Here is a 21,023-nt window from a genome sequence, read left to right on the forward strand (position 1 = left end):
TTCTTCTAGCTCTGATGCTGTCATTAGTAGCCTACCAAACTTGCTAACTGCCTGGTACTCAGCACTCTATTGTCCCTCTAATCACTCTGACATCAAAGCTATTGTAATCGAAAATCTAATCAAACACTTCATGAGAGTCCATGAGCTCATGTTGCGCAACATTTCAGTAGGCTATGCAATTGCACGAGAAAACAGAGTGATGGCCTCTACTAAAAAGATGAGGATCCCATCAGCTTTCGACAGACTAGGCCTACTATATGTATTTCTGAACTTTCCTAATATTAAGCACATTGCTTATATTTACAACAGGAGTGTATCCTACCTGGCTGGCATGAAAATCTACCACGGGAAAAGTGTCCTCCATTCGCTGTTTAAGTGCATAGATGACATGTATTTTTTCCCGCTGCCCCTGTTTCGATACAGGGGCTTGATAATGGTCCACTTTACATCAAAACAAATTTCACACATACAGTACCAGTCAAAAGTTTGGACACACCTACTCATTCAAGGTTTTTTCTTTATTTTCACTATTTTCTACATTATAGAACTATAGTGAAGACATCAAAACTATGAAATAACAAATATGGAATCATGTACTAACCAAATAAGTGTAAAACAAATCAAAATATATTTTATATTTTAGACTCTTCAAAGTTACCACCCTCTGCCTTGATGACAGCTTTGCATATTGTTGGCATTCTTTCAACCAGTTTCATGAGGTAGTTACCTGGAATGCATTTCAATTAACATGTGTATTTTGTTCAAGTTAATTTGTTGAATTTATTCCTTCTTAATGCCATGAGACTATCAGTTGTCTTGTGACAAGGTAGGGTGTTATACAGAAGATAGCCCTATTTGGTAAAAGACCAAGTCGATATTATGGTAAGAGCAGCTCAAATAAGCAAAGAGAAATGACAGTCCATCATTACTTTAAGACATGAAGGTCAGTAAATCGGGAACATTTCAAGAACTTTGAAAGTTTCTTCAAGCGCAGTCGCAAAAACCATCAAGCACTATGATAAAATTGGCTCTTATGAGGACCACCACAGGAAAGAAGGACCCAGAGTTACCTCTACTGCACAGGGTAAATTCATTACCAGCCTCAGAAATTGCAGCCCAAATAAATGCTTTAAAGAGTTCAAGTAACAGACACATCTCAACATCAACTGTTCAGAGGAGACTGCATGAATCAGGCCTTCATGGTCAAATTGCTGCAAAGAAACACTACTAAAGGACACCAATAAGAAGAAGAGACTTGCTTTGGCCAAGAAACAACACAAGCAATGGACATTAGACCAGTGGAAATCTGTCCTTTGGTCTGATGACTCCAAATTTTAGAATTTTGGTTCCAACCTCCGTGTCTTTGTGAGACGCAGAGTAGGTGAACGGATGATCTCCGTATGTGTGGTTCCCACCGTGTAGAATGAAGGAGTAGGTGTGATGGTGTGGGGGTGCTTTGCTGGTGACACTGTCTGTGATTTATTTAGAATTCAAGGCACACTTAACCCGCATGGCTACCACAGCATTCTACACAGATACGCCATCCCATCTGGTTTGCGCTTAGTGGGACTATAATTTATTTTTCAACAGGATAATGACCCAAAACACACCTCCAGGGTGTGTAAGGGCTATTTGACCAAGAAGGAGAGTGATGGAGTGCTGCATCAGATGACCTGGCCTCCACAATCACCCGACTTCAACCCAATTGGTTGTGGATGAATTGGACTGCAGAGTGAAGGAAAAGCAGCCAAAAACTGCTGAGCATATGTGGGAACTCCTTCAAGATTGTTGGAAAAGCATTCCTCATGAAGCTGGTAGAGAGAATGCCAAGCATGCGCAAAGATGTCATCAAGACAAAGGGTGGCTACTTTGAAGAATCTTAAACAAATTCAAAATGTTTTATATATTTAACACTTTTTTGATTACTACATAATTACATATGTGTTATTTCATAGTTTTGATATCTTCATTATTTTTCTACAATGTAAAAAAATAGTAAAAATTAAGATAAACCATTGAATGAGCAGGTGTGTCCAAACCTTTGACTGGTACTGTACATTTGTAAATATTACCATCTGAGAAACACAAGCGCAGTGTAAATAGATCTAAAACTCTTTTGCACCTCTACCTGTCTGCCTCCTGCTAAATCTTTGTCCTCACTTCTGCTAGAAGGCCCCTATTTTTACGCGGCGGAGGTAAGCTACAGATTTTGAGCTGAATCAAGGAAAGTAGATAAAGTATGTTAATATGACAGCATCTTTGTCATATTGAATATGGCTACCTGGCTCAGTTAAAAAGTCAGCCTTTCTAAGACCTCACCTGCGTATCTCTACTGGGTGGGAAAAGAGAAGATTACACACTGTACATAGATTGCCCTGGCTCAGGGTGTGTTGTCTGATAGTTGTTATTTCCTCAAGGCCTCTTGTCTCTCCAGGGGTGGAAGGAGGAATATAATTGCAAGCGCATTGTGCGCTAATAAACCCCGCACCCCCCCTAGTAACGCCACAGGTTGCTAAGATTGAATTATAATTACCTACCTAGCGCTCTCCCTCTACTCTGCTCTCTCTTTCACCTAACGCTGATTGCAAATCCATGTGTCTTGATTAGAAGTGTTGCTTCTGAATACACGCAGACCAAGAAGAAATGGAGGTTAAAGAGAAAGCAAGATAAAGGAGAAAGAGCGAGAGAAGGGGAGGTGAAAGAGAGCAGAAGAGGGAGGGTAGAGAGATGAGAAAATAAGATAGATGTGTATGAGTGAATGTGACCGAGAGAGCATTTACTTCTTAAGGCATTTATGATGATTCATTTTCACATTTTCCGTTAATGTTTTTGACCTCCAGACTGTCCTGTCATCTATGGTGTAATAAATACCCGTTTTAGTCTTCCTCACAGAAGATTTCTATTACTTGGGTCATTCCATGAAATGAGTGCCTTTTTGTGACCTGTGTGAAGCTAGCCACAATAAGTATTACCCACAATAGTGGAATTAGCGGTTCACCTTCAAAATAGAGGTCTCCATTTAAAACTGATGAAATGGATACAAATAGTGGAATAATGAAATATTTGGACTACAAAACGCTGAACAAGGTTGGAATGTTATATAAATTAAACAAAAGACAGTTACACACAAAAAAAGAGAAAACATCTGTTGAAATCGCACTGTTGATGTAATATATTGACAAATATTAGCTCTGTTTCTCTTATTGTGTGTCACGTTCTGACCTTTATTTCCTTTGTTTTATCTTTATTTAGTATGGTCAGGGCGTGAGTTGGGTGGGCAGTCTATGTTTGTTTGTTCTATATTTTGGGTATTTCTATGTTTCGGCCTAGTATGGTTCTCAATCAGAGGCAGGTGTCATTAGTTGTCTCTGATTGAGAATCATACTTAGGTAGCCTGGGTTTCACTGTGTGTTTGTGGGTGATTGTTAGGATTGCTCTGTGTCTGCACCAGATAGGACTGTTTGGGGTTTTCACATTTCTTGTTTTTGTAAGTTTGTTCATGTGAAGTGATTTATTAAAACATGAATCAAAATAACCACGCTGCGCTTTGGTCCGCCTCTCCGTCAATGGAAGAAATCCCTTACATTGTGGGACTTTAACTATGGGAAATCCCCTCACGATCCAGCCTTTTGAGCATATTGACATTTATATTGCAATTTTCAGCTTTATCTATGGGTCTTGGGCAATGTTCCCTCTAAGTTGCAAGCAGGCGCGCAGCTCCCCCAGGACTGCCATACAGAAGAAATATCAGCAGCGCAGAGAAGCACAAGATTGAATTTTCCCCCATTAGTGAACACTATCAACATTTCCCTTTTATTTTGAAAATTGTGAACGAATCAACTCAATATTAGCCCCTTTCACTGCAACATACCGAAACAAAACTAACTATGCAAGAGATTTTGTTGTAGGCAGAGCTGCAGTAGGCCTATATGCAAATAGACCATTGACATATATGGATCTGTGCCGTTCATGTTGATCTGTATTGTTTTTACAGCATGAACGGTCGTGAGTAGATGCGCTTGTTTTGAGATCGAAGCGAGAGCGACATGTAGCGTCTTGTGTACATTTGTTCATATCCTTTGCTAGTTAGTGAGTTATTAGCCCAGTTATAGATCATACTGTAGGCTGAACAATAGAACAGCTATTTCTATGTTCAAATGTTATGGGATGCATTTTCTCCATAGTTTATTTTATGGTAGGCCAGTTTGGTAGGCCAATTTGAAATAGCCACAGTATTCCACTTGACCACTGTTTAAACTAACTTAAAGCAGGTACAACCTCAGTAAACGCGCGCCCGGAAGTTTCGCAGAATTTTCACAACTAAAGTTTGCTCTTAGCAGACGTGAAATTTGCTCAGGGATGGGAAAAAAAACATTGGTCTTGGGTCCATGAAAAGGTGTATCAACCTACTCGGTGACACCCACAGAACACAACTGTGAGGAGTTTACACAAATACTAGAGTTGTTGCTCTTATTGTGGGACTTTACCTGTTAACTCTTTAACTATTGAATATTCAAAGCATGTTATATTAAATAAAGTGTCCTTTAATATAGACCACATAGGGAATTCAATAAATCTGCATTTTGACATGTCTCAGTTGTGTTCTGTGGGTATCACTGAGTAGGCTGATGACCCAAGATCCATGGGTAAGGCTGTATATTGCAATATGAATGTCAATACGCACAGTAGGTTGACTGACAGTCACATTAGCTCACCAAAGTCCTGCAATAAGAGTCTACGATACTGACAACTCTTCACAGTTGTGTTCTTTGCGTGTCTCTGAGTAGGGTGATACTCTTTTTCATGGACCCAGATCCAAAAGTAAGGATGTACATTGCAATATGAATGTCAGTATGCACAATAGGCTGGATAGGTGATTTCTTACAGTTAAAGTCCCACATTAAGAGCTACGACACTAATATGTGTGTACACTCTTCATAGTTGAGTTGGCTGATACCCCATTTCATGAAATCTGTCTTCTGTGGACTGCATTCTTGCTTTACCTGCGCTAGACCTATGCCCCCCGCCATTCATACACCCATTATTAAATATAATTGGCCCTATCCCTGCCACCCACAAAGACCTGTTGGAAGTGTAGGCCTCGCCAACCAACCCAGGAGGAGCTCTATGTGTATGAGTCCTCCGATGGCCCTGGTCTTGTTTACTTGTTTGATTTATTGTCTGACAGATCCACTGAATTGGCTGTGATGGGATGGGACGGAGCTTTGTTTAGCCTACTGTGTGGCCCCTCATCAGTACCCATTCACAGTCACCCACACAAAGACGGCAGTGTGTGTCTTCTGGTGCAGCTCTGGTCTGCTTGCTTGCGTGCGCATGCGTGTGTTGGCACCAAGGCAAGAAAGACAGGGAGACCGAAAAGAATAAAGGGTTTCTTTCTGGGGTTTTTTCATTCAACCACTCCTATTGTAAGAAGCATAGGCAGTTAAGCTGACGTTCAGTGTTGTTCATGGGGGTTGTAATATGGCAGCAGATCTGAATTGTGCTGATCTGGTTAGGCAGCAATCAGCTTAGGTGTGTCCCAAATGCCACCCTATTCCCTAAATTGTGCACAACTTTTGACCAGACCCATATGGGCCCTGGTGAAAAGTAGTGTACCCTAAAGGTAATAGGCTACCATTTGGGAGGCAGGTTGGTCTGAAATTGCTCTATCCTATTTAGAGTGAGTGGCTGTGCCTGAGGGTTACAGTGCACCCCTCTTCTGCTGCGTTCAGCGGCACACACACTTTTAGAGTGAGCTACTTTGAGGCACTACACATATGCATACAGAAGCACACACACACACACACACTGGGAAAGAGAGACAGAGCAAGAGAGAGTGACTGACTGGAATTTGTAAGTGACAATCAAAATCCATAGGTGTCTTTTACTGGATGAGCGGACTTGTGGAATACTTGTGAAACCCTGTCTGAATCCTATTTGTGTGTAATCCTGTTATTAACTCGTCTACAGCAGGATTTCCTTACGTGGCTTTTCACTCTATGCTTGTGGAATAAACTGCTACAGTTTTAAATCTAATTTATTTTGGCATTCTAAGATTAGAACTAAACCGAACATTCACAATCAAGCTTCTCTGTAACAGTGGCTGGGCCTGCATTCATAAAGCATATCAGAGTAGTCCTATGGGTGCTGATCTAGGTTCAGTGTGAAAATAAGTGTGAAGTTCAGTTTTTCATCTCACAATTACTCTTTTTACAGAGAAACAACCAAATGGGATGTTCTGAGTCCATGTCAATTAAAAAAATGTTATCAAAAGACCATTTTTGGCATCCCAAATAAATCTAACACGTTTAGCTTTTTGTGTTGCGCACTTAGCTAGAGAGGAACGTGTTTTGCTAGCGATGATTCTGTAGCAGAGTTTGCAATACAAATGCCCACCCGATTGATACAAAGCATGACATAATTCTGCCATGTAGGCCTACTTTTCAGTTAACATTTACATGGTTGAGAAGGTTTTGGGGAAAGCATTTCTATTTCCCAAAAGACAGTTATCATTAGCATCGATACTGGCTACACAGTGATAGCCCTAGTTATTACATGTGGCATTGATTTTGCAAACACCGTTTGCGAATGCTCGGACATGGACTCATCTCCTAACAGACCATGTGATTAATCAGGGGGGGCCGGATCCTAGATCAGCACTCCTACTCTGAGACTCTTTGTGAATACAGGCCCTGGTCTACTCCAATTGGAGTAATTTCCCCCATCGTAAAAGACAGAGGGTTTAGGGATTAATCGACAGTCGATTTGGTACACGGGCAAAATGGAACATAGTCCAAAAGTGTATTTTTTTCTTACATAATTACAATGAGGAGAATGGGTCGATTTCATGGTGGAGGGAAGGGAAGGGAACACTGGACAGTACAAATGACCTAGGGGAATTGTCAGAGAGGGAGGGGAGAGAGAGAAACCTTTTCATTTTCTTCTTTTGCAATTTTACTCCCATCCTTCAGAAGAGGTAGGCTATTGGTTTTTGGGATAAAAATAGATAGATGTTCTTCCCAATGTAAAGCACTGATACAAAAAAAAACATCCGGATCCATGTTCTTTAGATAGACCTATCAGCTGTCTCATTCAGTCTTGCTGTCTAAGTAAAGGGGACTTGTATTACTCTTAGGCTGGGGTCCTAGACCCCAATTTCAGGCTGCCTAAATGACTGCCTGAGTATATTTCTGCAAGGTGGGTCTGGCTAGTGCTATGACGGCGCTAGTCATCAGTATTTTGAAGATGACTCTATTTCTCAGAAGTTCAGACAACTAATGCCATGCCTTATGGGTTCCATTTGAAAGCTTATTTTGTCCTCTGACATGACTTGGACACCACTGCTTGGAGGGATGGTGGATGCGTTGTGAAAGGGGCCTGTGTAAGTTGGGTGTGTTGGGTGTAGTGTGTTGGATGGAATCCTGGATAAACAGTGCCGGGTCAGGAAAGGCGTAGGGAAAGGTGCACACACAAACACACACACACCCTCTTTCTCCCCCGCTCTCTCTCTCTCTCAAAGCTCAACTTGTATTCTCTGGCTTTAGAGGTGTTTTGGGAATACTCCCTCAAGTGTTCACGTTTTCCATGGCATGATGGGTGAGGCTTGTTATGACAGAAACCTGCACAGACATCACCGTTATGCGTTTCCGTTAGACCATACTGACCATATAGTCCATTAGTTTATCAATGAATGGCGTCTCTGTTTTGTCTTCAACAGGGGCATTCCCGGAAAGAAGTGTGGAAACATCATTGTTAAGGCAGAAGAAATGGGAAACTGCAGGGTGAGTAGTGATGGCAGGGGATATGGAGGGAAAGGGAGTTTTGGGCTGCATCCCAAGTATTCACCCCCCCCCCCCTGGCATTTTTCCTATTTTCTTGCCTTACAACCTGGAATTAAAATTGATTTTTTTGGGGGGGTTCGTATCATTTGATTTACACAACATGCCTACCACTTTGAAGATGTTAAATATATTTACTAGTGAAGCAAACAAGAAATTAGACAAAAAAACTGAACTTGAGAGTGCATAACTATTCACCCCCCTCCTTCGTCAGTACTTTGTAGAGCCACCTTTTGTAGCAATTACAGCTGCAAGTCTCTTGGGGTATGTCTCTATAAGCTTGGCACATCTAGCCACTGGGATTTTTGCCCATTCTTCAAGGCAAAACTGCTCGAGCTCCTTCAATTTGGATCGGTCCGATGGTGTACAGCAATGTTTAAGTCATACCACATATTCTCAGTTGGATTGAGGCCTGGGCTTCGACTAGGCCATTCCAAGACATGTAAATGTTTCCCCTTAAACCATTCGAATGTTGCTTGAGCAGTATGCTTAGGGTCATTGTCCTGCTGGAAGGTACCTCCGTCCCAGTCTCACATCTCTGGAAGACTGAAACAGGTTTCTCCTCAAGAATTTCCCTGTATTTAGTGCAATCCATCATTCCTTCAATTCTGACCAGTTTCCCAGTCCCTGCCGATGAAAAACATACCCACAGTGAAGCATGGTGGTGGATGTTTTTCATCGGCAGGGACTTGGAAACTGGTCATAATTGGGATGGTATTCTCGTGGTGATGCGAGGTGTTGGGTTTGTGCCAGAAATAGCATTTTCCTTGATGGCCAAAAAGCTCAAATTTAGTCTCATCTGTCCAGAGTACCTTCTTCCATATGTTTGGGGAGTCTCCCACATACCTTTTTGCTTGCTGATTTTTTTTCTTTAAGCAGTGGCTTTTTTTCTGGCTACTCTTCCTTGAAGCCCAGCTCTGTGGATTGTACGGCTTAAAGTGGTCCTATGGACAGATACTCCAATCTCCACTGTAGAGGTTTGCAGCTCCTTCATGGTTATCTTTGGTCTCTTTATTGCATCTCTGATTAATGCCCACCTTGCCTGTTCTGGGATTTTTGGTGGGCGGCCCTCTCTTGGCAGGTTTGTTGTGGTGAAATATTCTTTCCATTTTTTAATAATGGATTTAATGGTGCTCTGTGGGATGTTCAAAGTTTCAGATATTTTTTTATAACCCACCCCTGATCTGTACTTCTCCACAACTTTGTCCCTGACCTATTTGGAGAGCTCCGTGCCGCTTGCTTAGTGGTGTTGCAGACTCTGGGGCCTTTCAATACAGGTGTATATATACTGAGATCATGTGACAGATCATGTGACACTTAGATTGCACGCAGGTGGACTTTATTTACTAATTATGTGACTTCTGAAGGTAATTGGTTGCACAAGATCTTGTATAGGGGCTTCATAGCAAAGGGGGTGAATACATATGCATTATTTTTGAAACAAGTTACTTTTTCCATTTCACTTCACCAATTTAAACTAATTTGTGTGTGTCCATTACTTTAAATCCAAATAATAATCAAGTTAAATTACATGTTGTAATGCAACAAAATAGGAAAAATGCCAAGGGGGATGAATACTTTTGCAAGGCACTGTACATCATACCATCATAAGGACAACATCAATCAATAAACACTTTGCCATGGCATATACATTAAATGATATTGTTATGGATTTACTATCGTAGGATATTACTCTCACCTTGATGCTGAGTAGAGTTGCCCTGAGCTGTGTCCTGTAATGTTACTGTTGACTGATCAACATTAATGTCTGCATCTACTATCCGAAGTCTCTCACCAGTATCTGCTGTGAATACTGAGCTGTGAGCTGTGCTGTCAGTTTCATCAGTCTCAACGTCTCTCTCTGCTATTGTAGGAGTCAGTGATGATGCAGTTCTGTGGGAATAAACTGGACAAGAAAGATTTCTTCGGCAAGTCAGACCCATTCCTCGTCTTCTATCGCAGCAATGAAGACGGCACGTGAGTATACTTTACCTACCCCTTCTTCAGATCTCCCCCATTCAATTCCATCCATCAGTCCCGCAATCTGATGGAAATTAGATTCCATTGAATTCCTTTAGGTAAACCACCTTACATCTCTTTGTGTGTGCGTGTGTTACAGCCTACTGGGTCTTCTCTCTCATCAACACAGGTCAGATAAGCAGGTCTACTCAATCAATCAAATGTATTTATAAAGCCCTTCTTACATCAGCTGATGTCATAAAGTGCTGTACAGAAACCCAGCCTAAAACCCCAAAAGGCAAGCAATGCAGGTGTAGAAGCACGGTGGCTAGGAAAAACTCCTTAGAAAGGCCAGAACATAGGAAGAAACCTAGAGAGGAACCAGGCTATGAGGGGTGGCCGGTCCTCTTCTGGCTGTGCCGGGTGGTGATTATAACAGAACATGGCCAAGATGTTCAAATGTTCATAGATGACCAGCAGAGTCAAATAATAATAATCACAGTGGTTGTCGAGGGTGCAACAGGTCAGGAGTAAATGTCAGTTGGCTTTTCATAGCCAATCTTTCAGAGTATCTCTACCCCTCCTGCTGTCTATAGAGAGTTGAAAACAGCAGGTCTGGGACAGGTAGCACATCTGGTGAACAGGTCAGGGTTCCATAGCTGCAGGCAGAACAGTTGAAACTGGAGCAGCAGCACGGGCAGGTGGACTGGGGACAGCAAAGGAGTCATCAGGCCAGGTAGTCCTGAGGCATGATTCTAGGGCTCAGGTCCTCAGAGAGAGAGAAAAAGAGAGAATTAGAGAGAGCATACTTAAATTCACACAGGACACCGGATAAGACAGGAGAAATACTCCAGATACAACAGACTGACCCTAGCCCCCCGACACGTAAACTACTGCAGCATAAATACTGGAGGCTGAGGCTTTATCTCACACACACACACACACACACACACACACACACACACACACACACACACACACACACACACACACACACACACACACACACACACACACACACACGTTGCAGCTGGCAGAGCAGAGAGGAGATGACCTAGAGTGAGCAGTGGTTGGAGGGAAAGCTCCCTATTGCCCCCCTGACCTCTCTGTACAGGGGTCAATCTCTCTCTCTCTCTCTCTCACACTCTCTCTCACACTCTCTCTCACACTCACTCACTCACTCACTCACTCACTCACTCACTCACTCACTCACTCACTCACACTCTCACACTCTCACACTCTCACACTCTCACACACTCACACACTCACACACTCACACACACACACACTCACACACTCACACACTCACACACTCACACACTCACACACTCACACACTCACACACTCACACACTCACACACTCACACACTCACACACTCACACACTCTCTCACTATCAGTTAATGGAAGGTGAAGCTCTCTGAACTCATATTCCACACGGCACTATATTCACTTTGAAACCATTTACATTTGCAGTGAATGATGATTATACTGAGAATTACTCAGTTGATGCTAATTGCTCTTAGAACTGAAACATATATTTTTTGTGCCGGTCATCATGATGACATTTGAAATGTTTGTAATCGCTCAATATTTTGCCAAAGTATGGAAAAAAGGAATCAATGTCTTAGAGATTTGTATCACTAAATGAGTGCAATTTATTTTCTTGGGGGGGAAGAAAGATCTGAGGGAGCTGAGAGTCAAAGAGAGACGTTTAAACTTGAGAAAAATCTTGAGACGATCACAGGAAGAAAGTTTGTCTCGCTAACTCTGACTTTGCACTCTGAGGAAGAGAGGAAGATGTGGGGATAAAGAGGAACAGTGAAAGGAATATTGTCCAGTGATTGATTGACCAATTGATAAGTGAATAGCTTGTCTTGTCGCTGTGTTTCTCCAGGTTCACAATTTGCCATAAGACAGAGGTTGTGAAAAACACACTAAACCCAGTGTGGCAGGCCTTCAAGATACCTGTCAGAGCACTCTGCAATGGAGACTACGACAGGTCAGTGTGTGTGTGTGTGTGTCTACATGTGTGTGTGTGTCTGTGTGCGTGTGTGTGTAGTGTGGCCAGCAAGATTAAACTGGCATTAACTGTTTTGCTGAAGTGAGTGAGGGCCATGTTGATAATCTTCTTCTTTTTTGTCTTTTTTTACTTCTTTTTTTTTTTACAATTGGCGTGTTTTGTAAAAAATTATTTGGTTGACAGGATCTAATCTGCAAGAGGAGAAAATATTCTTTAGATGGACTCCATTTTCCAAGAATCACCATGCATGCATAGAATTCCTTGGTTGCTAAATTGGTTGTGAACCTATTAAATGCATATGGAAGCTATTATAATTAACACCAAAGGAGAAATGAATGCTTGGTCTGCTTATGAATAGCCTTCCTCTCTGCAATCATCTTTCTCCCTCAGTGGAGTAGTCTATTCACATGCCTGACTGACAGACAGGTGTCATGCCCTCACTCAAATGTAATGGCCCTTAAATCCAGGGTGTAAGAAGCACTGCAATAGTTTTTCACCCCCAAGTTTGAACTCCCCCAGTGTGTGTGTGTGTGTGTGTGTGTGTGTGTGTGTGTGTGTGTGTGTGTGTGTGTGTGTGTGTGTGTGTGTGTGTGTGTGTGTGTGTGTGTGTGTGTGTGTGTGTGTAATGTAAAGGACAATGTGTGTGTCACTCCGTAATCCCATCTCAGGGATTGTGTTCGTATTCATCTCCAGTTGTCAGCGGGCTTGTTTGCCAGTGATAAGGCACAAAGCCCCAGATGGATGGTCTGAGCTAGTCAGGCTGCATTGATTGGAACAGAGCTGGGCCCTGGCTCTGTCTGAGTTGTTAGGAGGTTAGTTAGAGAGAGCTCATTGTTATCAGTGTGTGGGGAACCAAGGAAGCACACCAATGAATGCTTACACACACACACACATACATATACATTGATTTACGCACACACACACACACACACACACACACACACACACACACACACACACACACACACACACACACACACACACACACACACACACACACACACAGCGAGAGTGCGAGTCTCTGGGGGTCTGGGATGAGAGATAAGGGATAGGCGGGACGAGAGCCACGAGAGAACGCTAACAATGGAGAGCTGTGTGTCCCCCTGCTGATAGTACCACCGCTGATGGGCCCTTGTTAGAGACACACACTGTCACGCACGCACGCATACACACTTTCTCCCGCCACCCCGGGGACTACAGAAGGAGCAGCAAACCCATTGTCTGTCCTGCCAACTCATCGCTCCTGTCGTGTCCTCAGAGCATCTTTCAGTTGCGCTTCAATACAGTAATTGTTTTCCAATGAGGTAGTTAATAAAGTCCACTGCTGTTTGTATGAGGGGTCATCCCCGGTGCTGTCCTCCTCTACAGTAGATGAGCGTCCGAAATGGTTGCCATTTGGGTCGCAGTGCAGGACTCCCTCCCTCAGGACCCAGGGGAGGTGTTCTGGTAGATTACTGTCGGGCTGGATGGCTTTATCTTCTAAGCCTTGTATCTAGTCTGCTTAGATGGATGGTGATGGGCTCATCCTTCACTCCATTTGATAGGAGTGTGTGTGTGTGTGTGTGTGTGTGTCTTTGTGCTCTGACAATGCCGGATTGTGCCCCATACCCTCTTACGAACCCCTTCGGGAAACTCATTAATAACCTGTGACCTCTCACCCGGTGGTAATCTATAACTAATGATTACCTTTTCATCTAAGCATCTGTTCATTATTTTCTTTTTTTCCTCATCTGAAAAGAGAGGTGAAATTGAGACAGGTGAAATTGGTGCTGGGTGGAAATACGCATAGCCACAGTGAACTACTCATCTCTTGGCTCTGGTGAAGGAAAATGGCCACTTGTCAGGGGAAAACGATTCTTCAGTTTGAGAGGATTGGATGATGGTAGAAGAGCACTGCCTTTCTCTCTCTAACGTTCGGTTATTTTGGAAACTAATATAGACATGATATAGATTACTATAAACGATCCTCCTTCAGAATAGTATGCATTTGAACTTAAAACTTTGGTGGGAATATACAATGCCATGATCATAGATTCTGCTGATAATTGTCCTGTTAAATGAAATAAATCTGTTTCTAATATATAAATATATTTTTTTGTTCACCCTACTAGAACGATCAAGATAGAATGCTACGACTGGGAAAGAGATGGAAGGTAATTTAATTTGAGTCGTAATTGAAAAGCACCTTCATTAGCATGATATAATCCACTGTGTTATCTAAATTAGGATACTTGAACTGATCCTAATCTATATTTCTAGATGGTAAGGAAGCTGGAGGGGATGCTGATTCATTCAACACACATTGACATGTTGTTGTTGAAGTGGGGGAATTGGCCTATTTCAATATAGAGGCGGGGCCAAGGGCGGGGCAGCAGTAGAAGAAACACCAACTTGATTTGAGTGTCATCATTTCATATTATGGGTTTAGTGGACAAGGTTATTGCACTGGGGAGTTGCGTTACAGTATGCTCTCACTCCCTCTGTCTCGTTGCCTCTTTATACCCGTCAGCGTTATGTCAAGTGTTACCAGACCTCTCTTTGCTTGCAGGTAGAGGGGTTACACTTTGTTTCCGAATTCATTTTATTTTAAGGAAGTGCATTGAACATACAGTGCCATGAAAATGTCTTTGACCCCTTTTTTTTCTCTACTTTTGCATACATTTGACACGGAATGTTACAGGATCTTCAACCAAAATCGAATATTAGACGACACAACAATTATATACTTATTTCATTTATTTAATAGACAAAGTTGTACAGCAGCCAATGTCCCTTGTGTGAAAAAATAATTGCCCCCTTGCACCTGTTAGATTCTACGTTTGAGTAAATCAATCACGGACACCGAAGAAGCTTAACCACGTCTCCTCCTTATCTCTAAAAATTGCATCATTATTGCTGAGCAGGGAGCTAAGTGATATGATTTTTCAATGCCCCCCCCGTATCTGTACTGCCACATGCGATCGTGTTCCCTGCACTCCGCCCCTCCCAAGCTTCATTATGGCACCCCTCATGTCCCTTTTGTAACTAATGTTCCTATTCTTCTGAGTATAACAATGTTCAACGTTTACCCCAGAATCCAACACACTTAATAGCTGGTTGTGTCACCTTTCAGCTGCTTGTTGATCAGTTGTCGTGGAGGATTTTGTCATCCAGAAAAGTTACTTTTGAATCATTTGTCCGTAGAACATTCTTCCAAGAGTCTTGCTGATCCTCCAGGTGCTTTTTGGCAAACTTGAGTCACCTTTTTGGACGACACGGATCCCATTATGCCTGGCGAAAACCAAACGCTGCATTTCACTGTAAGAACCTCTTACCAATGGTCTAGCATGGTGGTGGTAGTGTGATGGTTTGGGGATGCTTTGCTGCCTCAGGACCTGAACAACTTGCCTTAATAGAAGGAACCATGTATTCTGCTCTGTATCAGAGAATTCTACAGGAGAATGTCGGCCCATCAGTCTGTGAGCTGAAGCGCAGCTCGGTCATGCAGCAAGACAATGATTCAAAACACACAATCAAGTCTACATGAAAATGGCTAAAAAACAACCCATTTTGAAGTTTTGGAATGGCCTAGTCAAAGTCCAGGCCTAATCCCAATTGAGATGTTCTGACAGGACTTGAAACGAGCAGTTCATGCTTGAAAACCCACATATGTCGCGGAGTTAAATTTGTTCTGCATGCAAGAGTGGGCCAAAATTCCTCCACAGCAATGTGAGAAACTGATCAACAACTACAGGAAGCATTTGGTTGCAATCACTGCATCTAAAGGTGGCACAATCAGTTATTGAGTGTAAAGGGGCAGTTACTCTTTCACACAGGGGAATTGAGTGTTGCGTAACTTTGTTTATTGTAAACTCAGGTTCCCTTTATCTAATATAAGGTTTTCGTTGAAGATCTGATAACATTCAGTATCAAAAATAGAGAAAATCAGAAAGGGGGCAACTACTTTTTCCCACCCACAAGTGGCTGCATGAAAAACACAAGTGAAATCTCTACTTAATCACTCTCAAATAATGATTAAATGTCTATCTTACTCTTTCTTGCTTTAACATTTCATTAATAATAACTTATCTCAACTGATCTCCTTCCGTCCACTAGACGATTATAATACTTTGCAATACACTTAGGCACGTCGATCAGGATTCTGCCACTAACAGTGGTGCTTTGTGGGTTGTGTATTTGAAATACTATGATTTTACAAATGATTGTTCTGTGCGTTGTGTCCTTAGCCATGACTTCATAGGAGAGTTCACTACCAGCTACAGAGAGCTATCCAGAGGCCAGTCCCAGTTCAATGTGTATGAGGTAAGTGTGTGTGTGTTTTACATGGGTGCATGCGTCATGTTTACGTATGTATGTGTACTTGGTGGAATGCAATATTATGTATCTGTATACTTTTAATGTCACTCACCCACACAGAAGCACATTTAGTAAATCTCCTCTGGAGCGATTCTTCATGGCATTTCTCCTGAATTTTCGTTCACGGAATTTGACGTAAAGTGAGGGAGTTTTGATGGATGGCCAGCCTCCACACTCCGTCTCTTAAGATAGAACTGAACAGTTGTTCATTAAAAACAATATTCTGAGTGGGAAGGACACAGGGGGACCCTTATTTTAAGCAGCTGGTGTTTGTCTAGTGAGAGAAAGAAGACACACAGCCACATCGTGATTGTGTGCTGTCATCCAAGATTCTGGCACTGGGACATGACAATCTATCATCATTTCCCAAGTCACAGCTCTTGGCTTCCACCCATATTCTCTGGTTTGTTTTTTTCCTCCACAGTAAATTGTACAATTTAGGTGTGTGTGTGTGTGTGTGTGTGTGTGTGTGTGTGTGTGTGTGTGTGTGTGTGTGTGTGTGTGTGTGTGTGTGTGTGTGTGTGTGTGTGTGTGTGTGTGTGTGTGTGTGTGTGTGTGCCTTCCCGTAACCATCCGTCCATTTGTTAACAGTAAGCACCCAATGCCCAGCATCAAATGTATTTGTCACGTACAAATTATTAGCAGATGATAATGCGAGTGTAGCGAAATGCTTGTGCTTCTAGTTCCGACCATGCAGTAATATCTAACAAGTAATCTAACCGAACAATTTCACAACAACTACCTTATATACACAAGTGTACGAATATGTACATAAAAATATATGAATGAGTGATACCCGAATGGCATTGGCGGTATAGAGTACAGTATATAGATATGAGATGAGTAATGTAGGGTATGAAAACATTATATAAAGTGCCATTTTTTAAAGTGGCTAGTGATACATTTAATTACATCAAGATGGCAAGATGCAGTAGATGGTATAGTGTACAGTATATACATATGAGATGAGTAATGTAATAAAGTGGCTAGTGATAAATTGATTACATCAAATTTTCCATTATTAAAGTGGCTAGAGTTGAGTCCCCGCCCTGTGCAACTGGGTACTGGACTTCCTGACGGGCCGCCCCCAGCTGGTGAGGGTAGGTAACAACATCTCCACCCCGCTGATCCTCAACACTGGGGCCCCACAAGGGTGCGTTCTGAGCCCTCTCCTGTACTCCCTGTTCACCCACGACTGCGTGGCCATGCACGCCTCCAACTCAATCATCAAGTTTGCGGACTAGACTACAGTGGTAGGCTTGATTACCAACAACGAAGAGACGGCCTACAGGGAGGAGGTGAGGGCCCTCGGAGTGTGGTGTCAGGAAAATAACCTCACACTCAACGTCAACAAAACAAAGGAGATGATTGTGGACTTCAGGAAACAGCAGAGGGAGCACCCCCCTATCCACATCGATGGGACAGTAGTGGAGAGGGTAGTATGTTTTAATTTCCTTGGCGTACACATCACGGACAAACTGAATTGGTCCACCCACACAGACAGCGTAGTGAAGAAGGCGCAGCAGCGCCTCTTCAACCTCAGGAGGCTGAAGAAATTCGGCTTGTCACCAAAAGCACTCACAAACTTCTACAGATGCACAATCGAGAGCATCCTGTAGGGCTGTATCAACGCCTGGTACGGCAACTGCTCCGCCCACAACCGTAAGGCTCTCCAGAGGGTAGTGAGGTCTGCACAACGCATCACCGGGGGCAAACTACCTGCCCTCCGGGACACCTACACCACCCAATGTCACAGGAAGGCCATAAAGATCATCAAGGACAACAACCACCCAAGCCACTGCCTGTTCACCCCGCTATCATCCAGAAGGCGAGGTCAGTACAGGTGCATCAAAGCTGGGACCGAGAGACTGAAAAACAGCTTCTATCTCAAGGCCATCAGACTGTTAAATGTTTTACTCACGTTGGCTACAGTGAAGGAGAGCCTGCAGGTTTTGGTATCGGGCCGTGTCAGTGACACTGTATTGTCCTCAAAGCGAGAAAAAAAGTTGTTTAGTCTGTCTGGGAGCAAGACATCGTGGTCCGCGACGGGGCTGGTTTTTCTTTTGTAGTCCGTGATTGACTGTAGACCCTGCCACATACCTCTTGTGTCTGAGCCGTTGAATTACGACTCCACATTGTCTCTATACTGACGCCTAGCTTGTTTGATTGCCTTGCGGAGGGAATAGCTACACTGTTTGTATTCGGTCATGTTTCCGATCACCTTGCCCTGATTAAAAGCAGTGGTTCGCGCTTTCAGTTTTGCGTGAATACTGCCGTCAATCCACGGTTTCTGGTTGGGGAATGTTTTAATAGACGCTGTGTGTACAACATCACCGATGCACTTGCTAATAAACTCACTTACCGAATCAGCGTATTCGTCAATGTTGTTGTTCGCCGCAATGCGGAACATATCCCCGTCCACGTGATCAGGGAGTGGGGGGAGGGCCTTTTATGCGTCACGGAAGTTAGAATAATAATGGTCTAGGGTTTTTCCAGGCCTGGTAGCACAATCGATATGCTGATAGAACTTGTTTTCAGATTAGCCTGTTTAAAATCCCCAGCTACAATAAATGTAGCCTTAGGATGTGTGGTTTCCAGTTTACATAGTCAAATGAAGTTCTTTCAGGGCCGTCGATGTGTCTGCTTGGGGGCGAATATACATGACTGATTATGATCGAAGAGAATTCTCTTGGTAGATAATGCGGTCGGCATTTGATTGTGAGGTATTCTAAGTCAGGTGAACAAAAGGACTCGAGTTCCTGTATGTTATTATGATCACACCACGTCTCGTTAATCACAAGGAATACACCCCCGCCCTTTTTCTTGCCAGAGAGATGCTTGTTTCTGTCTGGGCGATCCGTGAAGAAAACAGTTGGCTGTACCGACTCCGATAGCGTGTCTCGAGTGAGCCATGTTTTCGTGAAACAAAGAACGTTACAGTCTCTGATGTCTCTCTGGAATGTTGCCCTTGCATGGGGCCCGATCTCTGTTGTATACATTGCCCCTTCACACAAACAAACACAAACACTGCTTATGGTTGTCCACCATGCCCGATGATCACCATCTTCTCTTTTACTTGTGAAATACGCAGCTTGTGAGCAGCTCCCGTCTCCCTGGTCTTCTCTGTCTATCTGTTGATTTGATGTGACATCTACTCTTGCCAGAGCAGTTACTGAACACAACACAAGGGAAACCAACTGTTACTGTGTCTGTGTTGTGTGTGTGCTAGTGTGTGCATTTATTTTTTATTTAAAAAGAAATGTATATATATATATATACACACACATTTTATTTTACAAGCCAGATGCAATAAAACAGCTAGCCTCACCTTCAAAGGCAAATGTGCCCTTCCTTACTTATTAGCTCCAATCTCCACCAAGGATGCAGAGGGTTAGAAATCCAGTGTAAATTGGGCTGCTTCCCAAATAACACCCTCTTCCCTTATAGTGCACACTATGGGCCCATGTCAAAAGTTGTGTGCTACTTAGGCCACGGTTTAATTTAACACCTTAAAGCTCAGATTAAAATACACATACAGAGACAGAGACAGAGAGAGAGAGAGACCATGTTTGAATGAGGCTGCTGTTCTCTCCACAGGTTATAAATCCGAAGAAGAAAGGAAAAAAGAAAAAATACCTAAACTCTGGAACGGTAAGCCACAACGGGCACTGTCCATCCGTTCTTTTTATCTTGTTTATGTTGATTTGAGCTTGGTTTAGTCATTGTCTTTATTGTAAAGCCTGTTCCATCCTGCCATCCTTGTATCCATATTGTCTCCAGGTAACTCTGCTCTCATTCCTGGTGGATATAGAAGTCACCTTCCTCGACTACATCAAAGGAGGGTGAGTGACACTGCATTCTCTCTCTACATTGTGAATGCAGAGACGGAGTGAAAGAACCTCTCACTCCTGCATTCCCTCATTTATTCATATAGAAAAGAAAGACAGAGAAGTCGAGAGAAAAGGGAGAGATTGACAGGTATGCAGATGTGAAGTCCGGTGGAGGGGGACGTGAGGAGAGTGAACTGTATGTGTGTTCATTCCGGCCCTCTAGTCCATGGCTGAATGGGTGATGGTGGCTGAGTGTGTGCAGTGGTGCGTAGCAGAACGCTCGCCCACACACACTTTCTGACTTTCATAAGACTCGCAGGGAAGGATAGGCAGGCTTGCACTCCAGAGTATGGGTTGAACGGTTAAACAGGAAGAGAGGGAAAGGTTTAGAGAGACCGAGATGGGGAGAGTCAGAAAATCAGAGAGACAGAAAGAGAGGGAGAGAACGTGAGAGAGGTCTGTGACGAAATGAGAGACACAGAATGGCCATTTTGAAAGCAGCACTCCAGTCCTCTTATGGCCTGTTCTTGACAACACTTCTCATCTAAAGGTCATGGATCATGTGTAGTATTGTACAACAAGGATAGGTAGGGTAGCAGACTAACATGTGGTGCATTGACCCTTACACTGTCAGAGCTCTCTCAGTATTTCGATGAGCATTTACATTGTCAATGGCAGTCAGAGGAGGAGCGGGGAGCTTTTTTCAATCATGCACAACATTTCATTGATATGGAGCTCTTTCCTCTCGGCTTGTAGTCAGTCCTATACAGTCTGACATGTAGGAAGTTGGTCCTGTTTTGAGCTGTCGCCTGAGGGTGAGCTGAGGGGTAATCATCACTGACACTGACCCTCCTGTGTAGTTCAGGAAGTGTAGTCATGTGCAAAATATGAAGCAAATTTGACTTCTTTAGGAAAAACGGCCCTAATGTTGGAAACAAACATCATTATGTTGTCATCCCGAGTCACATGTATTTATTTTCCAACCTATAGCACACAATATTTGGCACACATGAGGTTT

The 21,023-nt window shown here is 43.0% G+C and overlaps 1 protein-coding gene across 2 annotated transcripts in view; it reads left to right on the forward strand.

The window, feature by feature from the left end:
* LOC135516055 (copine-8-like) overlaps nucleotides 1-21,023 on the forward strand; it is a 121,416-nt gene that overhangs the window by 79,071 nt on the left and 21,322 nt on the right. For both annotated transcript variants that reach the window (XM_064940050.1, XM_064940051.1), the window contains exons 7-13: nucleotides 7,718-7,781; nucleotides 9,712-9,815; nucleotides 11,694-11,798; nucleotides 13,931-13,972; nucleotides 16,046-16,121; nucleotides 19,773-19,826; nucleotides 19,956-20,017. In XM_064940050.1, coding sequence (XP_064796122.1) covers nucleotides 7,718-7,781; nucleotides 9,712-9,815; nucleotides 11,694-11,798; nucleotides 13,931-13,972; nucleotides 16,046-16,121; nucleotides 19,773-19,826; nucleotides 19,956-20,017 — 507 coding nt within the window. The remainder of the gene's footprint in view (nucleotides 1-7,717; nucleotides 7,782-9,711; nucleotides 9,816-11,693; nucleotides 11,799-13,930; nucleotides 13,973-16,045; nucleotides 16,122-19,772; nucleotides 19,827-19,955; nucleotides 20,018-21,023) is intronic.

The sequence above is a fragment of the Oncorhynchus masou genome, chromosome 27 (genome assembly GCF_036934945.1).
Source record: "Oncorhynchus masou masou isolate Uvic2021 chromosome 27, UVic_Omas_1.1, whole genome shotgun sequence".
In the NCBI taxonomy this organism is placed as follows: domain Eukaryota; kingdom Metazoa; phylum Chordata; class Actinopteri; order Salmoniformes; family Salmonidae; genus Oncorhynchus; species Oncorhynchus masou.